Here is a 22,718-nt window from a genome sequence, read left to right on the forward strand (position 1 = left end):
GATCTTGGAGAGTGGGTGTTACCAGGTGTGTGATCAAAAAGATAAACACATTCTCAGATGATTAAATTGGCCGAGTGCCTTTAGCACCCATGGGGCTGTTGCGTATATTCTTATGTGCAGACATCGCCGTCAAAGTTGAGCATTTTTAGCATAGTTAGGAAACTGGGACCGGAAAAGACTGGACGCAGAGGATTTTAACATTGCTTGGAGTCTTTGGAGCTGTAGACTCTGGATGTGAACTTGAGGAAACTGCATGGAATTTCAAGTGTAACATGATAAACATCCAGTGGTATTTGCAGCAGAGCCACAGTCAGGCTGTCTAGGATAGAATGAAGAGGGCAGCACGTATAGAATGAAGAGGAGACCCTACGAGAACACGTTTGTCCTATTTAACAGTGTCCTATTTAACAGTGAAAAAGTCAGGGACCATGTTAAGATTCTTCCTTTTTTCTTGAGAATTGAAGGAAGATGGAAGCTGAGGACTTTATCATTACTATTTAATGACTGTAATTTTTGGAAAAAGCAAAAATGAACAGTTTTTCATTCTCATTCAAATTAGAAATACTTAGGTTAAATGTAGTACAGTTTTGAATACTTAAAAGAACTTGAAGATATTTGGTTCATAAAGGAATGTCATGGTTTTGAATAAGATTTTTGCTCTCTCAAATTGGCCATGGTTCACTTGAGAGTAATTCTTTTTAGCCCTTTTCCTTAATTTAGCCGGACTAGTTGGTGTTTACTAAGTTTGCATGTTCTGAATATCACCAAGCTCAAAGTCAGTAGATCTCCAGTGGATATATGCATTTATTTTTCAGTGCATATAAAAGTTATGTTTACATTATTCTATATTGTGTGCAAGAGCATTATGTCTAAAAAATATACATATCTTAATTTTAAAATATTTTATTGCTAAAAAAGAGGGGGGCTTTCCTGGTGGCTCAGTGGTAAAGAATCCACCTGCCAATGCCAGAGATAGGGTTTGATCCCAGGGTCAGGAAGAATCCCCTTGAGAAGGAAATGGCAACCCACTCCAGTTTTCTTGCCTGGAAAATCCTGTGGACAGAGGAGCCTGGTGAGGCTACAGTCCATGAGATTCCAAGAAAGCAACTGAGCACACACACTCATACTTAGTTGCTAAGTCGTGTCTGACTCTTTGTGACCCCCACGGACTGTAGCCTGCCAGGCTCCTCTTTAGAGGAGTTTTCTAAAGAAAACTGGAGTGGGTTGCTGTTTCCTTCTCCAGGGGATCTTCTTGATCCCAGGGATCAACAGCTTGCTAACCGTCATCTGACAGCGCAGGGTTGTCACACACCTTCAATTTCTAAAGAACATAGTATCAGCAAAGTACAATAAAATGAGGTCTGTGCCTGTATTGGAGAATTCCCAGATAGCAACATTGGGAAGGCTCTCTCTGGGCATCTTTAGTTTTCTACAGAGAATCACCCAGTTTCTCACCAGGAGTGTTGGGGGTTTAGGCTGGCAGGGATGGAAGCCTAGCAGCACGCGTATGGCTCCTGGCCTTCTGGGAGTTGGAAACAGGGCAGAGGGCCACACACTTTGATGTGTAGGCCGCCAGTTAGTTTGCCGATTCCAGCCCTACAGCTCAAGTCACCATTGCCGGGTATCCACTCACGTGGAGCAGCTTTCCTTCACTGTCTCCAGGGAATGGTCCTCTGGTTTCTTAAGGGGCTTCATCAGCTCCATCATCTCCCCTCTGTTCGGGCCCGTCTTCCCAGATACATGGAGCCTGGGAGAGCTGGGTCTCAAGGACACTAAGGAAAGAATCTAGTCTCCTCTTTGTTATTACCTCTGTAATTTATACTGTGTTAAATCTGTTAACCACTGTATTTTCTTCTTTTGTTCTTTTTGTCTTTGCAGGTTATTATCTTTTATATTGATTTACTGTCATTTTAACTAGGCTTGGGAGGGAGAGGAGATAATATATAGTTAGTGTGCCACTAAAGTGTTTGTTGGCTGATGGTGGTAGGGTGGCATAAGTAATCTTACTTTTTCCTTTTCACCTGGCCTTATTTTATGATCGAGCTTCACTGGTGGCCCAGGGTAAAGAATCTACCTGCCAATGCAGGAGACCTGGGTTCAATCCTTGGGTTGGGAAGATGCCCTGGAGAAGGAAATGGCAACCTGCTCCAGTGTTCTTGCCTGGGAAATCCCATGGACAGAGGAGCCTGGCAGGCTGCAGTCCATGGGGTTATAGTCAGACACAACTTAGCAACTAAACAACAATTATTTTATTTTATTATCATTTTATTTCAGTGTCTAAACTACTTTTCAAAAACAATCAAAATTGAAACCATGGCAGATAATAATCTTTCTCCTTTTTAAAATATTTTTAAATGTTAAATTGCTCTTTTGCTAATCTGATTTTTAGGAATGAGAGAACAAAGCACTACAAGTCAGGTACCTTTAAATGACTCATAATTACTCACACAAATGCATGTAAACTTGGATATGCAATTAGGCAGCTCATTATGTTGCAAATACAATTACATGCTCAAATTCATGGTCACTCCCTTGGCTCACCCACCTGTCTCTCTTGTCTTAGGCTTATTTATGATCGGTTATTAGTAATCCCCAGCTGTCAGAATTTGAAAATACATGCTGGTGCTAGTGGTGTCATTCAGCTAATAATGGAGGGAAAGTTTGAAAAGGAAGTTTGCCTTTGAGTTTATGTATGCAGGGTTGGTCGTCTTAGTTGGCAAAATCCCATTCCCCTTCTGAAGGTGCAGGCTTTCCATTTAGAAAAATTACCATTAATAGTGGTTAATGATATTTACAGTACAGTATATTCCATCATCTCTGATCTGCCATTCTGAAGTCTGAAAAGCTCTTAGTTGTTTTTTTGTTTTGTTTTATTATAACTCATTGGTGGCAAAATTAGAAACGCTTCATTAGGACTCAAATCTGACATGTAATGGCAAGACTCTTTCTAGTCTGTTTATCCAGATCACTAGCATGAAGACGTATGGATTTTGCCTCAGAGAACTTTTAATGTGTTTAGTTACGGACCACTGACCCAGATACCACTGAAGACTTTACATAAATGCAGTATACATAACTGTGTTACCATTTGAAAATGCCTAAGGTTCTGAGTTTCAGATGCTTTTTGGCCCCAACAGTTTCTAGTAAAGAATATTGGCCTTATAGTGAGAGTAACAGACTCCACGTTAGCTATGGGTTAAAATTCTAGTAGGAGGAAACTGTAACTGCTATATGTATTAGACCACTTGGGTATTTTACATACAGTTAGTTTCCCATTTTGATTCACACTGTGAAAAAAGAAAGAAGCTATTTATTGTATGCTGATAGAGTTCTAGTAAATGGAGTAATTAAGAGTTTTCTTAGTTACTAAAGTTTTTTAAATTGTTTTTTAGGTAATTAGTTTAAAACTCAAGATAACAATTTCATATTTAATTGCTGTTCTATACTGTCAGTGACTTTTAGATTAATAGTAGGAAATACTCTCAGTATTCTTAAAAGTAAATGGAAAAAACTATGTCATCTATATTGAGTTAGTACAGTTGGTTCTTTGTCTCTAATAATGTCAATAATTGTTATTTTAATCACCCTGATCTGTTAAAACCATCCATTCAGTAATCCTCAATGCTTAGTTCTGCCTTAACCCAGCTTTAGGTGTGGCACAGTGGTTTTTCAAAAGAAGAATGAGGGAAGGGGTACCATTTCTGTCAACTGAGAATTTTAATATTCATTGTCTTTCCACTCTTCATCATTTTTGTCCATTACCAGAATATACGAGAATTTTGAGGTTTTAAAGTAGGCATATATGCTTAACCTCTTACAGGTAGCTTGTAATCATGCAGACAGATAATCTTGGGCACGTGGCATGTATTTTCATGTACCTTCAAATTGGTTCCTGTGCCCAAATGGATTAGAGCAAGCAGATAATTGGCTGCATTTGAGTCAAGGGCTTCCCATAGCACACCGATAAAGATTCTCTCCTCTTTTGGAGGGTAGGTATTTCTGTTTAAATTGGTTGTCATGAAAGTTGCCGAAGTTGCCGAGAGACACCTCAGTATCCTTTATAGCAGTTTGTTGAGTCAGTTTCCAATTCTGTACTTTTACTGACCTGTGAGTTTAGAAAGTGCTTTATAAATAAACAGTGGAAGATCATTGACAGATCACTGAAGTTTAAAATAGAAGAATCTTCACCAAGTTTCTGAAACGAAACTCTTACGGTGCATAAAAATGTAGATCATCAAAGAATAATCAGTTTAAAAAAAAAGAATAATTAGTTTTGACTGCAGTAGAGAATATAACAATATAATGATACTACAGAAAACCTAGAATCTTTTGAGATAGTAGTAATAGTATGTTGGTTGTAAAAAAAAAAAAAAAAGATGTTTTCTTCAAGTTGTGAAGCCAGAATTTTAAGAATAAGTTAAATATATTTTTAAATCTTAGTTGAAGGATTAACATTTTATGAGTAAGGATGGTGAGGAATTTTTATTATTTAATTTATACATGAATTAATATTGTGGTCATTACAGATACATCAGAGCTGTGCATGATGTGGTTAAACCCTCTTTGTTGGTTAAGCTGACCACTGTTTTTGCAATTTATTGGGGGTAGACCTTTGCGGAAAGCTCTTATGTGGATAAAACCTCTAGTTAATGCCAACTAAATCAGTCATTTCAACTTTGTTATCATCATTTTGATGTTTTTTTCTCTGAGTAGGAAGTAGGGAAACGTGATTAATAAAATCAGCCCATTAGCCTTTCTTGTTTTTGATGGAACTATTTCCTCCTGTAAAATTTGATGGTTGTGAATTTGATGGCCGAGATTATTTACCTAGCCAGACTTGTCCCTAGAGAGGCAATCTGAAACAATTCCATTAGAATCCAGATAACGATCAAGATGAGTGTTGTGAAACATAATAAAAAAGAACCACGTGAAAGTAAGTTCAGATCTGGTCTGATATTTTGATACTCCTACATCTCTTCCCCCAAGAATAGTCAGTAAACACAGAATAGTATCTTTTCATTGTCTTTGAACCCCATGTTTATGACTGATTTAAGGTTTAAATGCGAAACTATTGTGAGGTCCTAGACCATTTACAAAATAACTTTTGCCAGACAAGACCCTTTAAGTCTTGTTTGGAAATCTTAAATGCATTCATATGTGTTTTATGTATGAATAGATTTATTTATGAAATACTTAACACCTGCTACTTGGCAGGCAGTGTTCTAGGCACTGGAAATTAAGCACTTAAAACAGGTGAAGTTTGGACCCTCCCGTAAGAACCTACCTTGGATCTCACGTCCTGGGAAAGTGCCAATAGTGACTACACCTCTCTGAGAGAGAAGACTGCCGTCCTGGGCCTTACAGCAGCACGTGGTAGAGCCTCACTTGGGCAGATCTGTGACTGATGGAACGCAGATTGCTTTGTAGCTCTGGTGCCTAAACGCTCACTCTCAGAAGGTGCCCCATGGTTTTCCTAGCTTGCTCACATGTTCATTCCAACCGGAAGTCCTTTCAGATATACTTATCCCAGCCCAGCCTGTTTCATCTAGCCCTCACTTGCCTTCCACATGGACTTAGTGCAGTCTCAGTCCATTGCTTTAAGGAGCTGAGTGTGTGTGCATGTGCATGCGTGTGCACACACATACACGCTCTCTGCTCCAGTTAGGTTTTTAAGTCCTTGGGGGATAAGACCATGGTCGGGGACTTTGGTTTAGCACAGTGTTTTATATCTAGTAGTAATTAATATCAGTATTTGTTGACTTCAAGTGACTGTCCTAAAATTGCTTAATATCAGAACAGTTTCTTTAAAGTGGTCTACATTGATTTTTTTTTATTGCCTTACATTTCTTGAAGATTTGTCTTTTATGGTTAGTCAAACGACTAAGTGTATCAAGACCTTTCCTTCTGTTTTTAAGAATTATATAGATTATGCTAGTAAGAAAATTCTCAGTGGTACTTTTTAATTGTCATTAAGAGTTGTTTTTCTTGTTCATGAGCCCCATAGCCTTTGGCAGGAGTAGTGGGATCATTCTCTTTCTAATCAGGCAAAATAATAAAATTATAAATTAGTATGGCTATATCTAACATCTGCTTTTTTCTTTTTTTTTTTTTTAATGGTTGAAGAGGATATTAGGGGCCATTTTTCTTTGATGTAACTCTCTTCCTCCTGCCTTCCCTTCTCCAAAAAGTTTAAGCTAGATTTAATAATTTCCACTATGAGTTTTGTTTTTTTTTCCCCCCTGTTTAATTGATTACTGTCAGAATACACAGGCAGGTAGATCCATTTTGTAAGAGCCCAGAGTTCTCTCTTCTGAAAGCCTCTACCATGATCTTGGCTTTCCCGCTGAGTGTTATTTCCTTTGGGATAAATGTTGACCTCAGTGGGTGAGGCATCTGGTGGGAAAGATTTGTATCAAGGGCAAAAAAGTGAAAAACAATCATTATTTTATGGAAGTAATTGGGTTACAAATTGAAGTATTCATATCTTATTACTTGGTTATAAATTCTCTTTAATCCTTTGTTCCTCAGCCTTTCATTGGGACTAATTGTGGATCTTGGCCACCAGTTTTAGGTTAAATCTGAAGAATTCTATACACAGAATTTTAATTTTTTCATAAATTAAATGAAATGGACCATACAAGATAGAATGTAATTATCAAGTCATTAGTTGAAAACTCTTAGGAAAGGGTGATTCTCCTTTTGTTTAGACTTTTGTTTGTCATGCATGACAAACTTAAAAAATCTGCTATGCCAAGTGTATGCCTTTGTAAATTCTATTTATGTTTTGAATGAGGGAAGTGGTGGAACTATATAGATGGATGTTATTCTTAGTACCTGAATTATTATTTATTTTTCATAGTTCTCATGTAAGAATATTCATTAATATCATTGTATCCCAGACTGAGGTTTTTTTTCCCTTGTAAACAAGCCTAATCTTCTTCCTACTTTGTTTATTCTCTTCCATTATAGACTTGATGATGCATTTTGCAGTTATTTCTCAGTACTTCTGATGGAATCAAGGATTTTAAAAGTGTATTTACGGAAACTGGTTGTAAAATAACTGACTCTTAGTTGATATGATGAGGGTATACACTTGCTAACCTTTTCGTCAACCCGGCAGGTTTTGGGTCCTGCTCCCAGGTGGTGTTCCTTCTTGGACAACTTGACAGAAGAATTAGAAGAGAACCCAGAAAGCACAGTTTATGATGATTACAAATTTGTCACCAAGAAAGACCTTGAAAATTTAGGTAAAAGAAAATTACAATGAAATGTTTATAAAATTATTTCTACTTGTTTTGAATTTTGAACATCAAAAGTGATGGAGTCACATTCATCTGATGTTACAGATCTTCTTTCTGACAAATCAGGTATTAAACATAGTACATATAATGTCTGCTTGGAAGATTCAGATAAGTTCAATCTACTGAAGCGTTTTTGTATGTTAAGTGAGGAACAGTTTTTTTGGCCTACCACCTGTGTATAGGAAAATACCAGTTCCTGGAAGCAGTGACTTTCTTTCAAGTACTATTTGAATATAATAAGATTGTGAGAAATCTCAGAGACTGCACGTAAATGCTTTTTGTCTCCCTTGTAGGTTTGCTTATTAATAGACCAAATCCACAACTTAGAAACCATGGGTTGAATCCTCAAGTATGTAGAACCTTAACTGTTATTTGAATTTAAAGAATACAAACCAAAAATGCTTCTTAATAATGGCCAACATTAAAATAGGGCTTACATTTGCCCAGGCAGTATTCTGAATGTTTTATATACATTTTATTTAATCCTCACACCTGTTGAGTGGATACTATTATGATTTCATTTTCTAGGTTAAGAAACTGAGGCATGGAAAGATTAAAGTAACTTCCCAAAGGCTTCAGTGGTGGTAAATGTGAGGGTTAGAATTTAAACCTAGAGTCCGTGCTCTTAACTAACCTCAGCCATCCTGACACCCTGAAGAACATATTTGTCTTAGTTGGCTAACACTAGTTTGCAGGATGAGAGTAGGTTTTGTTAATCTTGTTCTCCTGAAAAAAGGCTGCATAGCAAATTATTGAGAGTACGAAAATAGGATCCATTCTCTGCAAGCCTAGGCAGCTTAGTTGTCTTTAGAACAGAGAGATATACAATAGCAGTTGAATGTTAAAAGAAAATAGAATCATGTAACAGATTAGACGAGAGTCTTAAACTTTATATTTAAACCATATCTTTTAGCGCAGTTAATTCAGGCAAAATTATTTTCTGCCAGCTACCACCAAAATAATTCCTTAAATTTTAATGTGTTTAAGAAGGAAAGAGTTGTGTTTAGCCTTTTGAAAAGTGACTTATGGATGAAATAAGGTAAAATAAATCTTTCCATGGAAATGCCTTCTTAAATATCTCCAGCGTAATTTTTATAGTATGGTTGTGTGACACTCACCTACATTATTACACTGGAGAATAAAAAGACATTTTTATTTTGTGGATTTTTAAAAACTACTGTGTTTAGTATATTTTGGGTGCTTTTTCAGTCTCTTGACTATGTTTATTTTGGGTGAGGAAGGCAGTTATAAAGGTTTAAATATGTTTTGTTAAAATACATTCATGCTGCCAATTTTTTTCTTCAGATGCTTATTTTTTTAGTTGCTTCAGATGCTTAGGATCTTTAGTTGTGGCATGTGAACTCTTAGCTGCAGCATGTGGGATCTTGTTCCCCAACCAGGGTTCAAACCTGGGTCCCCTGCGTTGGAAGCACGGAGTCTTAGCCACTGGACCATCAGGGAAGTCCCCAGACTGCCTATTTTTAAGACTATGGAAATAGATATAATATTCAACAAAATAAATTATACTAGAAATCATTTTCATGTAGATTATTATAGCCATTGGTTATATTTTTCAATAGATTTTACCATCAGTATTTTCATTTATCAAATAAGTAGCTTATGTTAAAGTAAAAATAAGGCCATGGAACTGACTTCCCTTGTTTCTCAAGATTATAGCATTTGAAAAGTTGCAGGTTCTGTCATTTCCTAGCTATGGCCTTTAGCAGGTCCTGTACCATGCCATTTCCCAAAATGTGTTTCATGGACCCCTGCTTCTGTCAGAAGTGCTAGATGGGCAGCATAGTGGCTGATACAGGCTTTAGGGAGGCTGACATGGGCTCACACCCCACCTCTACCGCGAAATAGCTCTGTGACTTGACCAGTTTACTTAATTACATTGTGCCTTCGTTTCCTCATCTATAAAATAATAATCATGGCACCTACTCATCGAGTTGCTTAGAGAATGAATCAGATCATGCCTGAAAATTAATCAGCACAGTATTTAAACAATCCATAATGTTACCTATCATTTTAAGAGATTTGTGGCAAATAAGTTTATTTGAGAAATGTTCAGTTTAACCAAGTTAAATCAGTTTCTCTTCTGTGGACTTTGAGCCTTTATACACTGTAAATCACTAGGAGGGAGGAAACTTACTTAATCACAGAACCTCGTCTTCCTCCAAGATCTGTTGGGACCGGTGTTGTCTGGAGCTAAGGATGAGAAAACCTGATGCCAGATCTCTCCTTACAATTGTTTTAATGTGAAAAACTTCCTGCTGGATTTTATTCATGACCTAACTTGGAATGGGAATAATTCTGGGCCATAAATATAAGTTCTGTATACTTAATAGAGGAAATAAAAAATTATAAAAACACATGTGCAGGTACCTCAATGCAGATTGTTGTGCATTTGGACATTTCATTAAGGTTCAGCCCTCCCCACTGCACCTTTAAGTTTCCACTGTGCAAATTCAAACAATGGAGTTTTATTGACCTAACGTTCTAAGAAAGTACTTTTCTGACCAAGACTTATAATTACCTTATGAAATTATCCTAAATTTAGGTTTGCCTTTTGATGTTGTTCTATAATGTATACTGTTTTGTACACCTATGTGATTTTACCTAGACATTATTTTTAGCCCTGGAGGGTTATTTCTAAAATTTGGAAATCAGGGTAATGCTTTCCTTGGAGGCTACTAAGCCCCTTAGTATTATATAAACAAAAGTGCTGTTCACGTGAATTATTTCATAGGCGGTCTTATTCTGAAGATGAATATTCTTGTAACCTTTCTCTGTGTAAATATTTGCAGTTAATAATTTCTATGACATAGGCAGGGCATCCTTATGTGACCCCCCACACCACTAATTGTAAATGAAATCTACTGAATCTTGGGAACCTTGTGAAAGATACTCTTTAAAGCAGGGCTGCTAGACACTCATTGGCTTAGACTTTTCATTCATCCATAATGCAGTATGTGTGTGTTTAGTATATGTGTTGGTATACATTTGCCAGTTATTCTCTTTTGGGGGAACACATACCCTTTCTACTTTATTGTTGTGACACAGTTTTTCTTTTGTTTTTGGAAATTACGGACCATCCCCCTCCCCCACCCCACTCCCGCCCCTACCCCAGCCCTGTTCTTACTTGGCAATATGAAAGTTGGCAACCTAGTGTTGAGTCTCAGTATTATTTTTAGATTTGAAACTGGCTTATGGAAAAGGGCTTCCCTGGTGGCTCAGAGGGTAAAGCGTCTGCCTGCAATCCAGGAGTCCCGGGTTTGATCCCTGGGTCGGGAAGATCCCCTGGAGAAGGAAATGGCAACCTACTCCAGTATTCTTGCCTGGAGAATCCCATGGACGGAGGAGCCTGGTAGGCTACAGTCCACGGGGTCGTAAAGAGTGACATGACTGAGTGACTTCACTTTCATGGAATGAAAAAAACCTGAGAACCAGTAGTGTGGGGAGCCCTTCTTTACTAGTCTGTTATAGTTCATGAATACCTTTCCATCATTTTTATGCTTAGTACAATATTACATTAAAAATAAGTAAGATAATGTTGCTGAAGTAGATTAAAATTTTCTTTGCAGTTGTTAAAGAAGATAAGTGGTTCTAATCCTTAAATTTTTACTTAGAAGTGAAATTATAATCAAATTGTTATCTGTGAAAAACTGCTGAATTTTAATCAGGATTAGGATTTCATAAAGATCTGCCCTCTTCTGGTTAACTTCCCCCAGGGCTCACACATCTCATTGGATCACCTTTTCTTCGGGCATATATGCATGGATTTTTCATGGATATAAGGCTCTACCACAAGGTAAGTACAAAGCTACAGTTATTTAAGGTGACTGATAATTGCTTTGTGGCCATTTCTTCTCTACTTATGTATATTTTTATAAAACTTACTTAAGATTTGTAAAAGATCTATCCTTTGGCATAATATTCATGCTGTATATGAGACATGCTGCTAAATGTAGTTCTCTTGGTTTTAATTTTCTTCTACTCCAAAAAGGTGAAATTGATGGTAAATCCATTTGCTTATGAAGAATATAGGAAAGATAAGATCCGGCAGAAGATAGAAGAAACACGAGCACAAAGAGTGCAATTAAAGGTAAATATTACAGTCAGTATTGAATCTACTAGAGAAAGGTTCTTCATTTTTATTTTGTTTATTATTCGGAGAAGCTTGCCATCCATTTCTTACTTTCCCCATCCTTAGTTTACATCATTCACTAATATTTCTGATATGTTTTATTTGTCGTGAGGGTGGATGCTCTAGTTTCATCCTTATGGTAAAGATAGTGGTGTTGTGGCAGGTAATGCCAGGTGAGCTGATACTGTCGATCCTACCAAGAAAATACAATGCTGTTTTCAAACAGGTGTTTTTAGACTTTGGAGTGCTGGGGCTTTTCTAATCCCCATTTCTTGGTGACACATGGGAGTGTCTTAGGCTAGCTGCTTGGATCATGGGAAACAGTCATCAGACTATGCCAGGGCCCAGACAGGAATCAGGCCACATTAGTTCTATTATCAGAGAGAATTTAATGTATAAGAATTGTTACCCAGGTATTAGAGAGGTGAAGAGGCAAAAACGCTGATAAAGGAGGCGGTGGCTACAGGGAGCAGCTAACTTGCCAGCACCTGGCAGTAAGAGACAGGCGGGCCTAGAGACTCGGACCTCGGAAGAGGGCTGACAGCTGGCGGTGGGGCCCTCGAGGTAGGACGAGGCTGTTCCTGGGAGTGTGGGGAAGCCACAAACTGGACTCCCTTGCTCTGCTGGAGCCGTCGTTACTGCCAGGAGACAGAACTATTGACGCAGGACACCAGCCCTGCGGCCAGCAGAGGGGAAGCGGAAACCCCGTCTCCTCCTGCCTTCCCGGCCTGATCGAGATCGACCACCAAGGGATATGATCGTTTCTAACTGGACATTTTGTAAAACATACGCACACACTTTCAGTGCAGAAACTAGTAGCAAGCTTTTGCTTTTTTCAGACTGTTAGTTAAAAGCAGTGAATTAAAAAAAAAAAAAAAGCAGTGAATATGTGTGTGTATATTGGCCAAGGCAGTCTAGGACATGGAGTCCCTTTGTCCCTACTCTTTGCTTTAACCTCCAAAGCTCAACTGTAGGTATTGCAGTACAACTTTTTTTTTTTCTCCTCTGCTAGAAATTGCCAAAAGTTAACAAAGAGCTGGCACTTAAATTAATTGAGGAAGAGGAGGAGAAGCAAAAATCTACCTGGAAAAAGAAAGTTAAGGTAAGATTTTATAAGGCAAAGAAAATATTGATAAATTATTTCTCTGTTTTCTTGATGGTAAATTGTATCCTTTTACTTTGAAAATGTGTTTAGTTTTCCTTGTTTCCTCTGCTTATTAGATAGTATATACTCAATATGGAAAGTTTGTAAAACAGATAGAGTATAAAGAAGAAAGTCACTCATGTACTTCTATCCAGAGAAAGGCATCACTAATAGTTTAGTGAATTTCCTTCCTGTCTTATTTCTCTTAAAATTATAAACTGTAATAGGATATATATGTATAAAATATTTATCTTGGTTCTGTAAAATAACACACGTGGCTTCACATTTTACTAAACAATCTTTATAAATATTTTGAGAGCTGCATATTTTATCTTTGGATGTATTTTAAATATCCCTTTTATTGTTAAATATTTAGTTTGTTTATTGTTTTTCTTTGTAGTCACTAGGTTTGTTTATAACTGAAAAAGTAACCAGCTTTCGTTTAGACTTGGCATTACTGGGCGCATGCACTCTAAGGATTAACTGCTCTCTACCTTCCATTCCTGATGTAAAATGGACGAAGGTCGGTCATAAACTAAGTAAGGGTCAGCTGGTGGATTTTTTCTCATTTTCCCAGAGAAGTGAGAGCTTCCTCATTCTTCTCCGTGCTGTTTCCCCATCAGCTTACATCAGGCAGGCAGATAAGTGGGCCGGACTCTTCTCTGGAATGAGTTGTAAAGATCCCATCTCTCCTACGAGCCTGCAGGACCTGCCTGCGTAGATGGCCAAACTTTGTATCTGGGCCAGCTGTGTCAAGCTGTCCGGAGAGTTTTCTTAGTGTTTATTCTTTCTCTGTTCTCTCTCTAGTTTTTTAACCAGGTAAGTGAATGGAGACAAGTGAGCCCTTTGTGTGTTTATTTTTGTACCGCTCTCTTCAGCCGCGTCAGGGGGCTGCAACTGAAGGGTCTCGTGTCTGGTCCCCCTTGCTCACCAGTTGTGTCATCGTGGGTGACGCTGAGCTTCACTGGGTCGTAGCTTGTCCTTCTCTATGCGGAGTAGGACTGAGGTGGGGACGGGGGAGCCTTCGTAGTGCTATGATTGTGTTTGTGGCTGTGTACCTTCCTAATTTCATCAGTGTATCACATGTATGCGTAGAGCTTAAAGTGTTCAAAATATAAGTGCTTCTGGCTCTCTTGACGTTCTCTTTGGCATGCTCCCAGTGATTTTCTTGTTAGCCCAGCCTGAGGATGGTTAGGGAGGTAACTTGTCAGCTTTATAAGTCATTCCCCAAGCTTCACGGATATGATCTTTGGATTTACATGCCCTGAGGTTGCAGTGGGAAGGGAGAGGAGCTGGTTTATGCTGCAGAGGTCTTCTTTTCCTATCTACAGTTTATGCGTCTAAGTCTGTATGACATTCAGTGTTAAAGAGAATATGACACAAATTAATGTTTAATTTTGATACTTTGTGCAGCATGGCTTACACAGTGTACAGGAGCCTTTCTTAAAGGTTTTAGGATTATGAAGATGCAGAGGAAGCCCCTTTTCTCTCTGCCCCCCTCTTCACACTCTTGCTGAGATTAGGGACAGCCAGAGGAGATGGAGAACGTAGTTGGCGTTTGCTGTGCCCAGGGGTGCAGGATGGTAGCAACAACCCCGAGAGCTGAAAACATGCAGAATGACCTGCAGAGTCCATGGGAAAGTCATGGTTGTCTGTGCCTTTAAAACAATTTATAGGGTTATCCTATAAAGAAGCATCCAGCTACATGCTGTTCATACTGCAAGTGCAAAGAGGAAGAACCTGAGAAATCCCTCTCTTCTTCCATCAATTTCCCTTCCGCTGTTGGAAGCTGGAAGCGTGGTGTTTGTAGTGGTGTGAATTCTAGAATACTGCTAGAAAGGGGTGTTTTCATTGACTTTTCAGTGACTTGCTGACCCAAGTCAGTCCTCATTATCGGAGTTCAGTTTCTTTGCAGAAATACTTAAATATAGGAACATCCCCTGGGGAAGGAAATGGCAACCCACTCTAGTATTCTTGCCTGGGAAATCTCATGGACAGAATAGCTTGGCGGACGACAGTCCACGGGATTGCAAAGAGTCAGACAACACTTAGCGACTAAACAACAGCAACAACAAAAAGTCTGTTGTTAGCTTGTCTGATTTGTTGTTTAACAGTTTTATCTAATTCAGATGACCTTGGAGCTTCCCTGGTGGTCCACTGGTAGGACCTAGTGCTTTCACTGATGGCACCTGGATTGCATCCCAGGGAATTAAGATCCTGCAAAAAAAAAAAAAAAAAAAACACAACAACAACAACAGAAAACAAAGACCTTAAAAACGGTTCCTGAATTAAGAAAAAAGTCCTTCATTATAATTGTAAAGAATACTTGAAAGAATTGTTAAATCCATCAGCACTTCATTAGTCTTGTCTTTGAACTCAGCTCTTCAAACCCTTAAGAGCCTTAATAGCTCTGGTAACTTCTGATTTAAAAGTCAGTACAGTGCAGTTATGGCCTGCTTTGACTCCAGCTGAAATTTCATGGAGGCAGACAATGAAATATGTTCCCAGATATTGCTCCCACTGATAACATAATTAAATTCTAATAAGATGTTTACCATTCACTTCATGTTGGATCTGCAATGGCAAGTGACCCACCACATAGTGTCAGGAAGCAATTATCTGAACCTTATCCAAACTTAGAAATGCGGTGGTGTTAATTCTAATTAAGAATCAATTCATTTATTCAGCTAATATATGTTGAGCTCCCAGTAGGTACAAGCACTTTGGGAGAGGCAAGCAAATGGTGATCCACTTGATCTATAAGGGTGTGCGTTGTAGCTAAGCCACTTTTCTTACAAGTGCCACTTCTTGCCCATTGGCCTTTTCTGCCAAATTTTCACCATTGCCTTAAAGTCTTGTATGGAGGTACTTCTCTCGAATTCTGCAGCAGCCCAGCCAGGTACTGTCGTGCATGACGTCAGTAGGCTAGGTGTGTTCTGTGGCTCAGAGACCTTGGGAGAAGTGTCCTACCAGCCTTAAGGATTCTTCCATACCAGCATCACCTTAGATGTTAAGTAATTATTTACCTCTCCAGGGAAAAGACATAATTATTCATAGACTCTGGGTTGGATCAGATCAGTTTAAACATCCAAAATGTTATGTTTTAAAGCTTTTCAGTACCAATTAAAGATTGTGTGGTTTCTGTTGTTGTTACAGTTCTGTACACAGAGTTTTGAAAACTAGTATTTCGCCAAGGTTTGATAGGAATGTTGCCTGCCCTTCCAGCCTTCTATTCACCCTCTTCTTTCCCCTCTCCCATTTTCAGCTTCCCTGACACTCTTGCCTTTTTAGTTCATTATTTTGGTCTAAAACTCTGTTTCTTATTGCTGGCCTATGGTGCTCCTTCTTGATTTTCAAATGTCAGGCATTGTCTTTAAAAATTTATTTAAGCAATAAACTTGATCACCTCACAAGGACTCTTCAGTAACATAGCTCTCAGTTGTCTGAGAATATGGAGGCATTGTCTTTTGATAACCTTTCCTCCCTGGGTCAGGGAGGAAACTTTGTAACTTTGGGTAAGTCAGTATTCAGCATTTCAGTCAGTTCAGTTCAGTTGCTCATTCCTGTCTGACTCTTTGCCACCCCATGGACTGCAGCACACCAGCCTTCCCTGTCTATCACCAACTCCCAGAGGTTACCCAGACTCATGTTCATCATGTTGGTGAGGCCATCCAGCCATCTCATCCTCTTGTCATCCCCTTCTCCTCCTGCCTTCAATCTTTCCCAGCATCAGGGTCTTTTCAAATGAGTCAGTTCTTCACATCAGGTGGCCAAAGTATATTGGGAGTTTCAGCTTCAACATCAGTCCTTCCAGTGAATATTCAGGACTGATTTCCTTTAGGATGGACTAGTTGAATCTCCTTGCAGTCCAAGGGACTCTCAAGAGTCATTTCCAACACCACAGTTCAAAAGCATCAATTCTTCAGAGTTCAGCTTTCTTTACAGTCCAACTCTCACATCCATACATGACTATTCAGCATTTACTTTGTTACAAATATGTGTATACTCTTATACATCTCCTCCTCCTCTCCCTGAGTGCTCTCTTGTATTTGACTCTTTGCAACCCTCTGGACTGTAGCCTGCCAGGCTCTTCTGTCCATGGAATTTTCCAGGCAAGAATACTGGAATGGGTTGCCATTTCCTTCTCCAGGGGACCTTCCTGACCCAGGGATCGAACCCGTGTCTCTTATATCTCCTGTGTTGGCAGGTGGATTCATACCACATCTCCTACATGACCTTATTTAGTCTTATTTCCCGCACAATCTTAGTCGTCCCTGGACTTAGTAATTAACTTTTTGTTAGTTTTCCGTGTACTTAATCAATAGTCAACACTCAGTTCTTTGCCGCTTGTCTAAATCTTGTCTCTTCATAGTTACATGAAGATCACCAGTTGTTATATAAACTTGACTTTCCTGAAGAAGTCTCTTCTACATCATTCTGCTCAGCTCCATTCTGGAATGGTCCCCTTCAAATCCTGGTTTACAGCCAGCATCCTGGTGGTTCATTCCACCTCACCCCCATGATGGACCCAGAATCGTAAGGACCTTCAGTTTTCTGAAGGAATGTTGTTTCCAGCCCAGACAGACAAGCAGTCAGTATAAGGGGTAGTAAAGAGATCCTCACACCCACAGTTCTCAATAGCAACAACAGCAAATCACTCTTACGTGCGACTTTTCCTCAGGAAGTTCCTTAGGGTTTTCTCCTCCAATGTGAGACTAAGGCAAGAAGGAGGAGTCCAAGGAAGTCTCCGGACCGGCCCAGGGCTGTGCTGGGGCTGTCTTCCACCAGAGATCCAGCCGCAGTGCTGGCCTCCTCGGGTCCCCCTCAGTACAGGAACTCAGGTGCTGGGAAACAGTCTTGGGTAAAAACTGTACGTAGTTTTTGCCTACTGTGATGCATAGTCATTGGTTCAGATTTAAAAGAGTGGAAGATACAAAAAGCTGAGTGGAGACCCTGAGGGCACCTCAGTCCTGTGCGCTGACCTGGCCAATCTGTTTGGGAATGCACCAAACCGCAGTGTCTTTCAGCCTCTTTCTTCTGGTCAGACTCTGTTGCTCAGAGAGTGATGGCCTGGCTGCCAGTGTTTTGAGGACCGGGAACTGTCAGCAGGAGGGCGGGGACGTTGGGGTGAGGCGGCATCTCCCCCTTGCCTGCTTCCCCTGGGTACCAGGTGCGTCCTCAGCGCACCGCGGCCCCTGCCGGACGCGTCCCCCTCCAGAAGGGCCTTCACTTGGGGACGCCGGGTGGTAGACCTTCCTCTCTTGCTTCTGCATCCTCGTTGCTCCCGTCTCCTTTCCTGGCCTCCTCTTCCTTGGGGGTTCGTGTCTTTTTAAGGCCCCTCTTCTATTGTTTTAGTGGTGTTTTAGCAGAGATTGGAAGGAGATGCTCCTGTTCAAACCACTGCCTTCACTCAGAAGTCGGCATCACCTTAATTTCATAGATACCATTGCATTGCAAGTGTTGATCTGTTTTAAATGTGGAGTATTCCTCATATATGTTCTGTGTTGGGACACAGTGTGGATAGTGAGGGTGCCCACTCAGATCTACCCAGAGCACCCTTCTCTGAGGCAGGGCTACAGTGTGACAGTACCTTACGATGTTTCCCAGATTCCAGTGGCACGTGTTTGGCATACATACACGTATATTTATAGGGCAGACTGCTAACCAGACATGTGTAAACTACTATAGGACATCACTAACTACATCTCATCCTACTGTGTTGTTTTTTTTTTTAAGACGGCTGTGAAAACAAACAATTAGACTAGGAAAACTCTCTGGGGGAAATATTTTTACAGCTTGGTTATAAGAGTTTTTACTTTATATTTGTTCATCCAAGGCATACTTGTCTTTGGGCAGTGCAACTTGTTTTAAATTAAGGGGAAAAAAGAGAATACTAGCCAACTTACTCTTTTTTTTAACATGTTTCTCTGTTATTTATTAAACGTGATAATACAGTAAGATGGAAAAGAAAAGATTTCCCTTGGATTTGTATATTTACATATGTATATACATATACATTGGCTTCCCTGGTGGCTCAGACTATAAAGCATCTGTCTGCCTGCAATGCAGGAGACCTGGGTTTGATCTCTGAATCAGGAAGATCCCCAGGAGAAGGAAATGGCAACCGACTCCAGTACTGTTGCCTGGAAAATTCCATTGACGGAGGTGCCTGGTAGGCTACAGTCAGTGGGATCACAAAGAGTCATACATGACTGCGCAACTTCACATACATATACGTTATACATTTTATATCTAAATATACATTTTATATACATATACATTTTAAATCTAAATATATAAAACATGACAATATGTAACTATAAAACCTGAAAATATATACTTAGCAAATAACTTATTCTGGTCTTGGGCAGTATCACCTGCCCTGTGTTTACAGATAACTCCAAAATGTATCCAGGGTAGCCCTCTCTTCTCTCCTGAGCCCTGGTGCCTGGTTTTCAGACACCTGATGGCATCCTTCAGAATACACTGAGTTAACTGGTCTTAAATGAAACATAATTTTGTTTTTTTCTTTGTTTAACTTCTCTCATTTACTGGATTCTTCCAAAGATACTTTCTATAACAGTTTTATATTCACAGCAAAAGTGAGAGGAAGGTACAGAGATTTCCCGCATACCCCCTGTCCCCCACACATGTGTTAGGTCCACCCCCAGCCCACCTCACTGTTAATATCCTCCACCAAGGGGGGTTGTTTGTTACAGCTGATGAACCTACATTAATATGTGATAATCCCCTGAAGCCCACAGTTTACATTAGGGTTCATGCTTGATGTTGTTCATGCTGTGGTTTGAGACACGTGTGTAGAGACATGTGTCCACTATTAGAAGGTCAGGATATTTTCGCTTCCCCCACACCCTCTGAGCTACACCTCTTCATCCCTCCCCTTGACCCCTAGCACCCACTGAGCTTTTGCCTGAGTCCATTGTTTTACCTTTCCTACAGTGTCATTTAGTTGGGATCGTAGCCTTTTCAGATTGGCTTCTTTTGCTTAGTAAGGGTCTGTCTGTCTTTTTGTAGCTTGATACCCTGTTTCTTTTTAGTGCTGAATAATACTCTGTTGTCTGAATGTATCATGGTGTACTTTACTATTTTTCCATATTCCTCCTCTCATCTCCTCCATAGAGATATCTATCAATTCTAGCTTATAGTGTATCTTCACCCTTGGATACCATTTGCCCTGATTCAGGCCCTGTCTCTGTTCCCATTTCCTCAAGTGGCCTCTTCATCTTCCTCGTGTCTGAGTTCTATCTCAATAGCCCACCATGTACCATGTGGCTGCAGAATCGCAAAGCAGGTTTCTTTGTGTCTGAGATTCTTGACTTACTCTTCTGTTTGTCATCTTTCTCCTCCTTATCGTCTTTTTCCCTAGTCATTTCCCCTTACCTGCAGAGAAAGGTCATGGCATATTAAGTCTTTTACAGTCTGACCTGATCAAAAATTGTTTTTTCAAATTTTGCCACTATCCTTGCATTATCAGACTGCTCACCACTCCTCAGGGGGCTGGAAATGCTCTTCCCAAATTCCTATCTGTTGAAAAGTACCCTTCTTTCAAGCCTCTTCCCCAATGTGTACTGCCCCCCCACACCTCCCCACTGAGATGTCTCTTGTTGGAATTACTTTTTACCCTTCTGCTCTTAGAGTACTTTCATGTCTGCTTAGCATCCTTCATAAGGTGCCTTGTAGCTTAGAGTCTGGTTTGTTTATTACTCAAGTTGTGAGTGAGTGAGTGCCTTGGGATCAAGAACTAGGACATATCTCTGTTTCTTCCTTGATCTTAAATCTGTTTTGGAAATGATAATAGGGAAGCCTTCAGTGTGTCTCAAATATTAATTCAGCATATCATAGAATTTTAGTAAAGGTTAGTCAGATTTTAGATACATACAGGTAATAAATAGCCCAAGTTCCTTAGTGTCTCATGGTTTGCCAATTTTTTTGTATAGTTCAGTTCAGTTGCTCAGTCGTGTCCAACTCCTTGTGACCCCATGGACTGCAGCACGCCAGGCTTCCCTGTCCATCACCAACTCCTGGAGCTTGCTTAAAATCATGTCCGTCGAGTCAGTGATGCTATCCAACCATCTCATCCTCTGTTATCCCTTTCTCCTCCTGCTTTCAGTCTTTCCCAGCACCAGGGTCTTTTTCAGTGAGTCAGTTCTTCACATCAGGTGGCCAAAGTATTGGAGCTTCAGCTTCAGCATCAGTCCTTCCATTGAGTATTCAGGACTTATTTCCTTTAGGATTGACTGGTTTGATCTCTTTGCCATCCAAGAAACTCACAAGAGTCTTCTCCAACACCACAGTTCAAAAGCATCAGTTCTTTGGTGCTTAGCTTTCTTTTTAGTCCAACTCTCATGTCCATACATGACTATTGGAAAAACCAAAGCTTTGACTAGATGGACCTTTGTTGGCAATTTTTTGTATAGTTGTTATTACAAAAACAGCATTCTGAACTCAACAACTTAGAGCCATATTTACTCTCAGTAGTGGAGAAACAGGCAGTAAGATAAAGTCTGTTAGGTAGAGCCAGGGGCCACCACAGATAGGTTCGTTTTCTCCAGCCTGATCCTTAGGCTGTCTAATTACAAACCATGTCAAATAGGTTAGTTTATCTTATTTCCAAGACTACTGCAGATTAGGACAGTAGGAAGCCCTGAGTGTATACAGTTATCATCTGTTTAAGTTTATAGTTGGGCTACCATGATAGCTCAACTGGTAAAGAATCCGCCTGCAATGCAGGAGACCCTGGTTTGATTCCTGGGTCGGGAAGATCCGCTGGAGAAGGGATAGGCTACCCACTCCAGTATTCTTGGGCTTCCCTTGTGGCTCAGGTGGTAAAGAATCCGCCTGCAATGCGGGAGGCCTGGGTTTGATCCTTGGATTGGGAAGATCCCTTGGAGAAGGGAAAGGCTACCCCCTCCAGTATTCTGGCGTGGAGAATTCCATGAACTGTATAGTCCATGGGGTCGCAAGGAGTCGGACATGACTGAGTGACTTTCACTTCACTAAGTTTATAGTACATTTCTTAGAAAATGTTCTGTTCAGAAGTGATACAAATAAAAAGGAATTCAGTGTCAGTCCTGAGCTATCCAAATGGGTCTCAATCGTAAAGCTTTATTTTGTCGAAATCTCAGTCGTACACTATATCCTTTGAGAACAATGAAATGGCCTAGGGGAAAATTGATGAGGCTACCCTATAAGGGAAGGAAATATCCGTTGTGTTTCCAAGTAACTCAGAGTCAGTAAACTTACACCATCAGCTCCCCGCGACCCATGTTAATTCTTAACTTATTATTGGTGCATGCTTCCTTTCCCAGTTTTGGAATCTGAAGTTGACAGACTAATTCTCGTTCAGCATAGTAGTCATGCTTAAAAGCCATGTTTCAAAACCATGTATTTCCTTGAGAAATGTTTTTACATTAAAAAATGTTAACTAAAAAAAAATCTTCCCAACGTATTAAGCATAAAGTTAGCGCAGAAGACTCATTCTTAGCTCTTTGTGTGCAGCAGCCAAGTTATACATATTTGCTGTGAAATAGGTTAATAGGATTTGATTGTGGATAAGAAATAAGCAAGAAGGAAGGCCTAGAAACTGGTTCTTTAACAATGTCATAATAATTTAGTAAATTGTGCCTTATGTAGCTTTTTAATAAATTGTTGAGTAAGATGTTTTTAAGCCATCTTTCTGGGCAGATTTTATTCTGATATTAACTTTCAATTTTGACATTCTTTTTCTTACAGAGCCTTCCTAATATTCTCACCGATGATCGATTTAAAGTTATGTTTGAGAACCCTGACTTCCAAGTAGACGAAGAGAGTGAAGAATTTAGACTTTTGAACCCACTTGTTTCCAAAATTAGTGAAAAAAGGAAGAAGAAACTGAGACTCTTAGAGCAACAGGAACTTCATGGAAAAGTAACGTACTGTTTATCATTTAGAATTTGCGTAATATTTAGTTTTCTGTATAAGTTGGAAGAGTCATTGAATAAAGCTGTAATTTGTTTGACCTTCAGCTTAGGAATATACCTTCTTTTATTAAAGACGTTTTTTCCCAGTGCACGCAATGTCACAGATTCTGATAGGTTAACGCTATTTAAAAGGAAATAACGGG

The 22,718-nt window shown here is 39.6% G+C and overlaps 1 protein-coding gene and 1 non-coding gene across 2 annotated transcripts in view; one reads left to right on the forward strand and one right to left on the reverse strand.

The window, feature by feature from the left end:
- The window catches only part of NOL10 (nucleolar protein 10), an 85,560-nt gene that overhangs the window by 46,717 nt on the left and 16,125 nt on the right, over positions 1-22,718 (forward strand). Inside the window, exons 14-18 of the mRNA XM_043469347.1 lie at positions 7,121-7,247; positions 11,036-11,115; positions 11,311-11,409; positions 12,464-12,553; positions 22,349-22,522. Of these exons, the coding sequence (XP_043325282.1) occupies positions 7,121-7,247; positions 11,036-11,115; positions 11,311-11,409; positions 12,464-12,553; positions 22,349-22,522 (570 nt within the window). The remainder of the gene's footprint in view (positions 1-7,120; positions 7,248-11,035; positions 11,116-11,310; positions 11,410-12,463; positions 12,554-22,348; positions 22,523-22,718) is intronic.
- On the reverse strand, positions 8,690-8,762 carry TRNAG-UCC. Its single transcript has one exon. It is a non-coding gene; the product is annotated as a tRNA-Gly (tRNA).

Source organism: Cervus canadensis, chromosome 5 (assembly GCF_019320065.1).
Source record: "Cervus canadensis isolate Bull #8, Minnesota chromosome 5, ASM1932006v1, whole genome shotgun sequence".
NCBI lineage: Eukaryota > Metazoa > Chordata > Mammalia > Artiodactyla > Cervidae > Cervus > Cervus canadensis.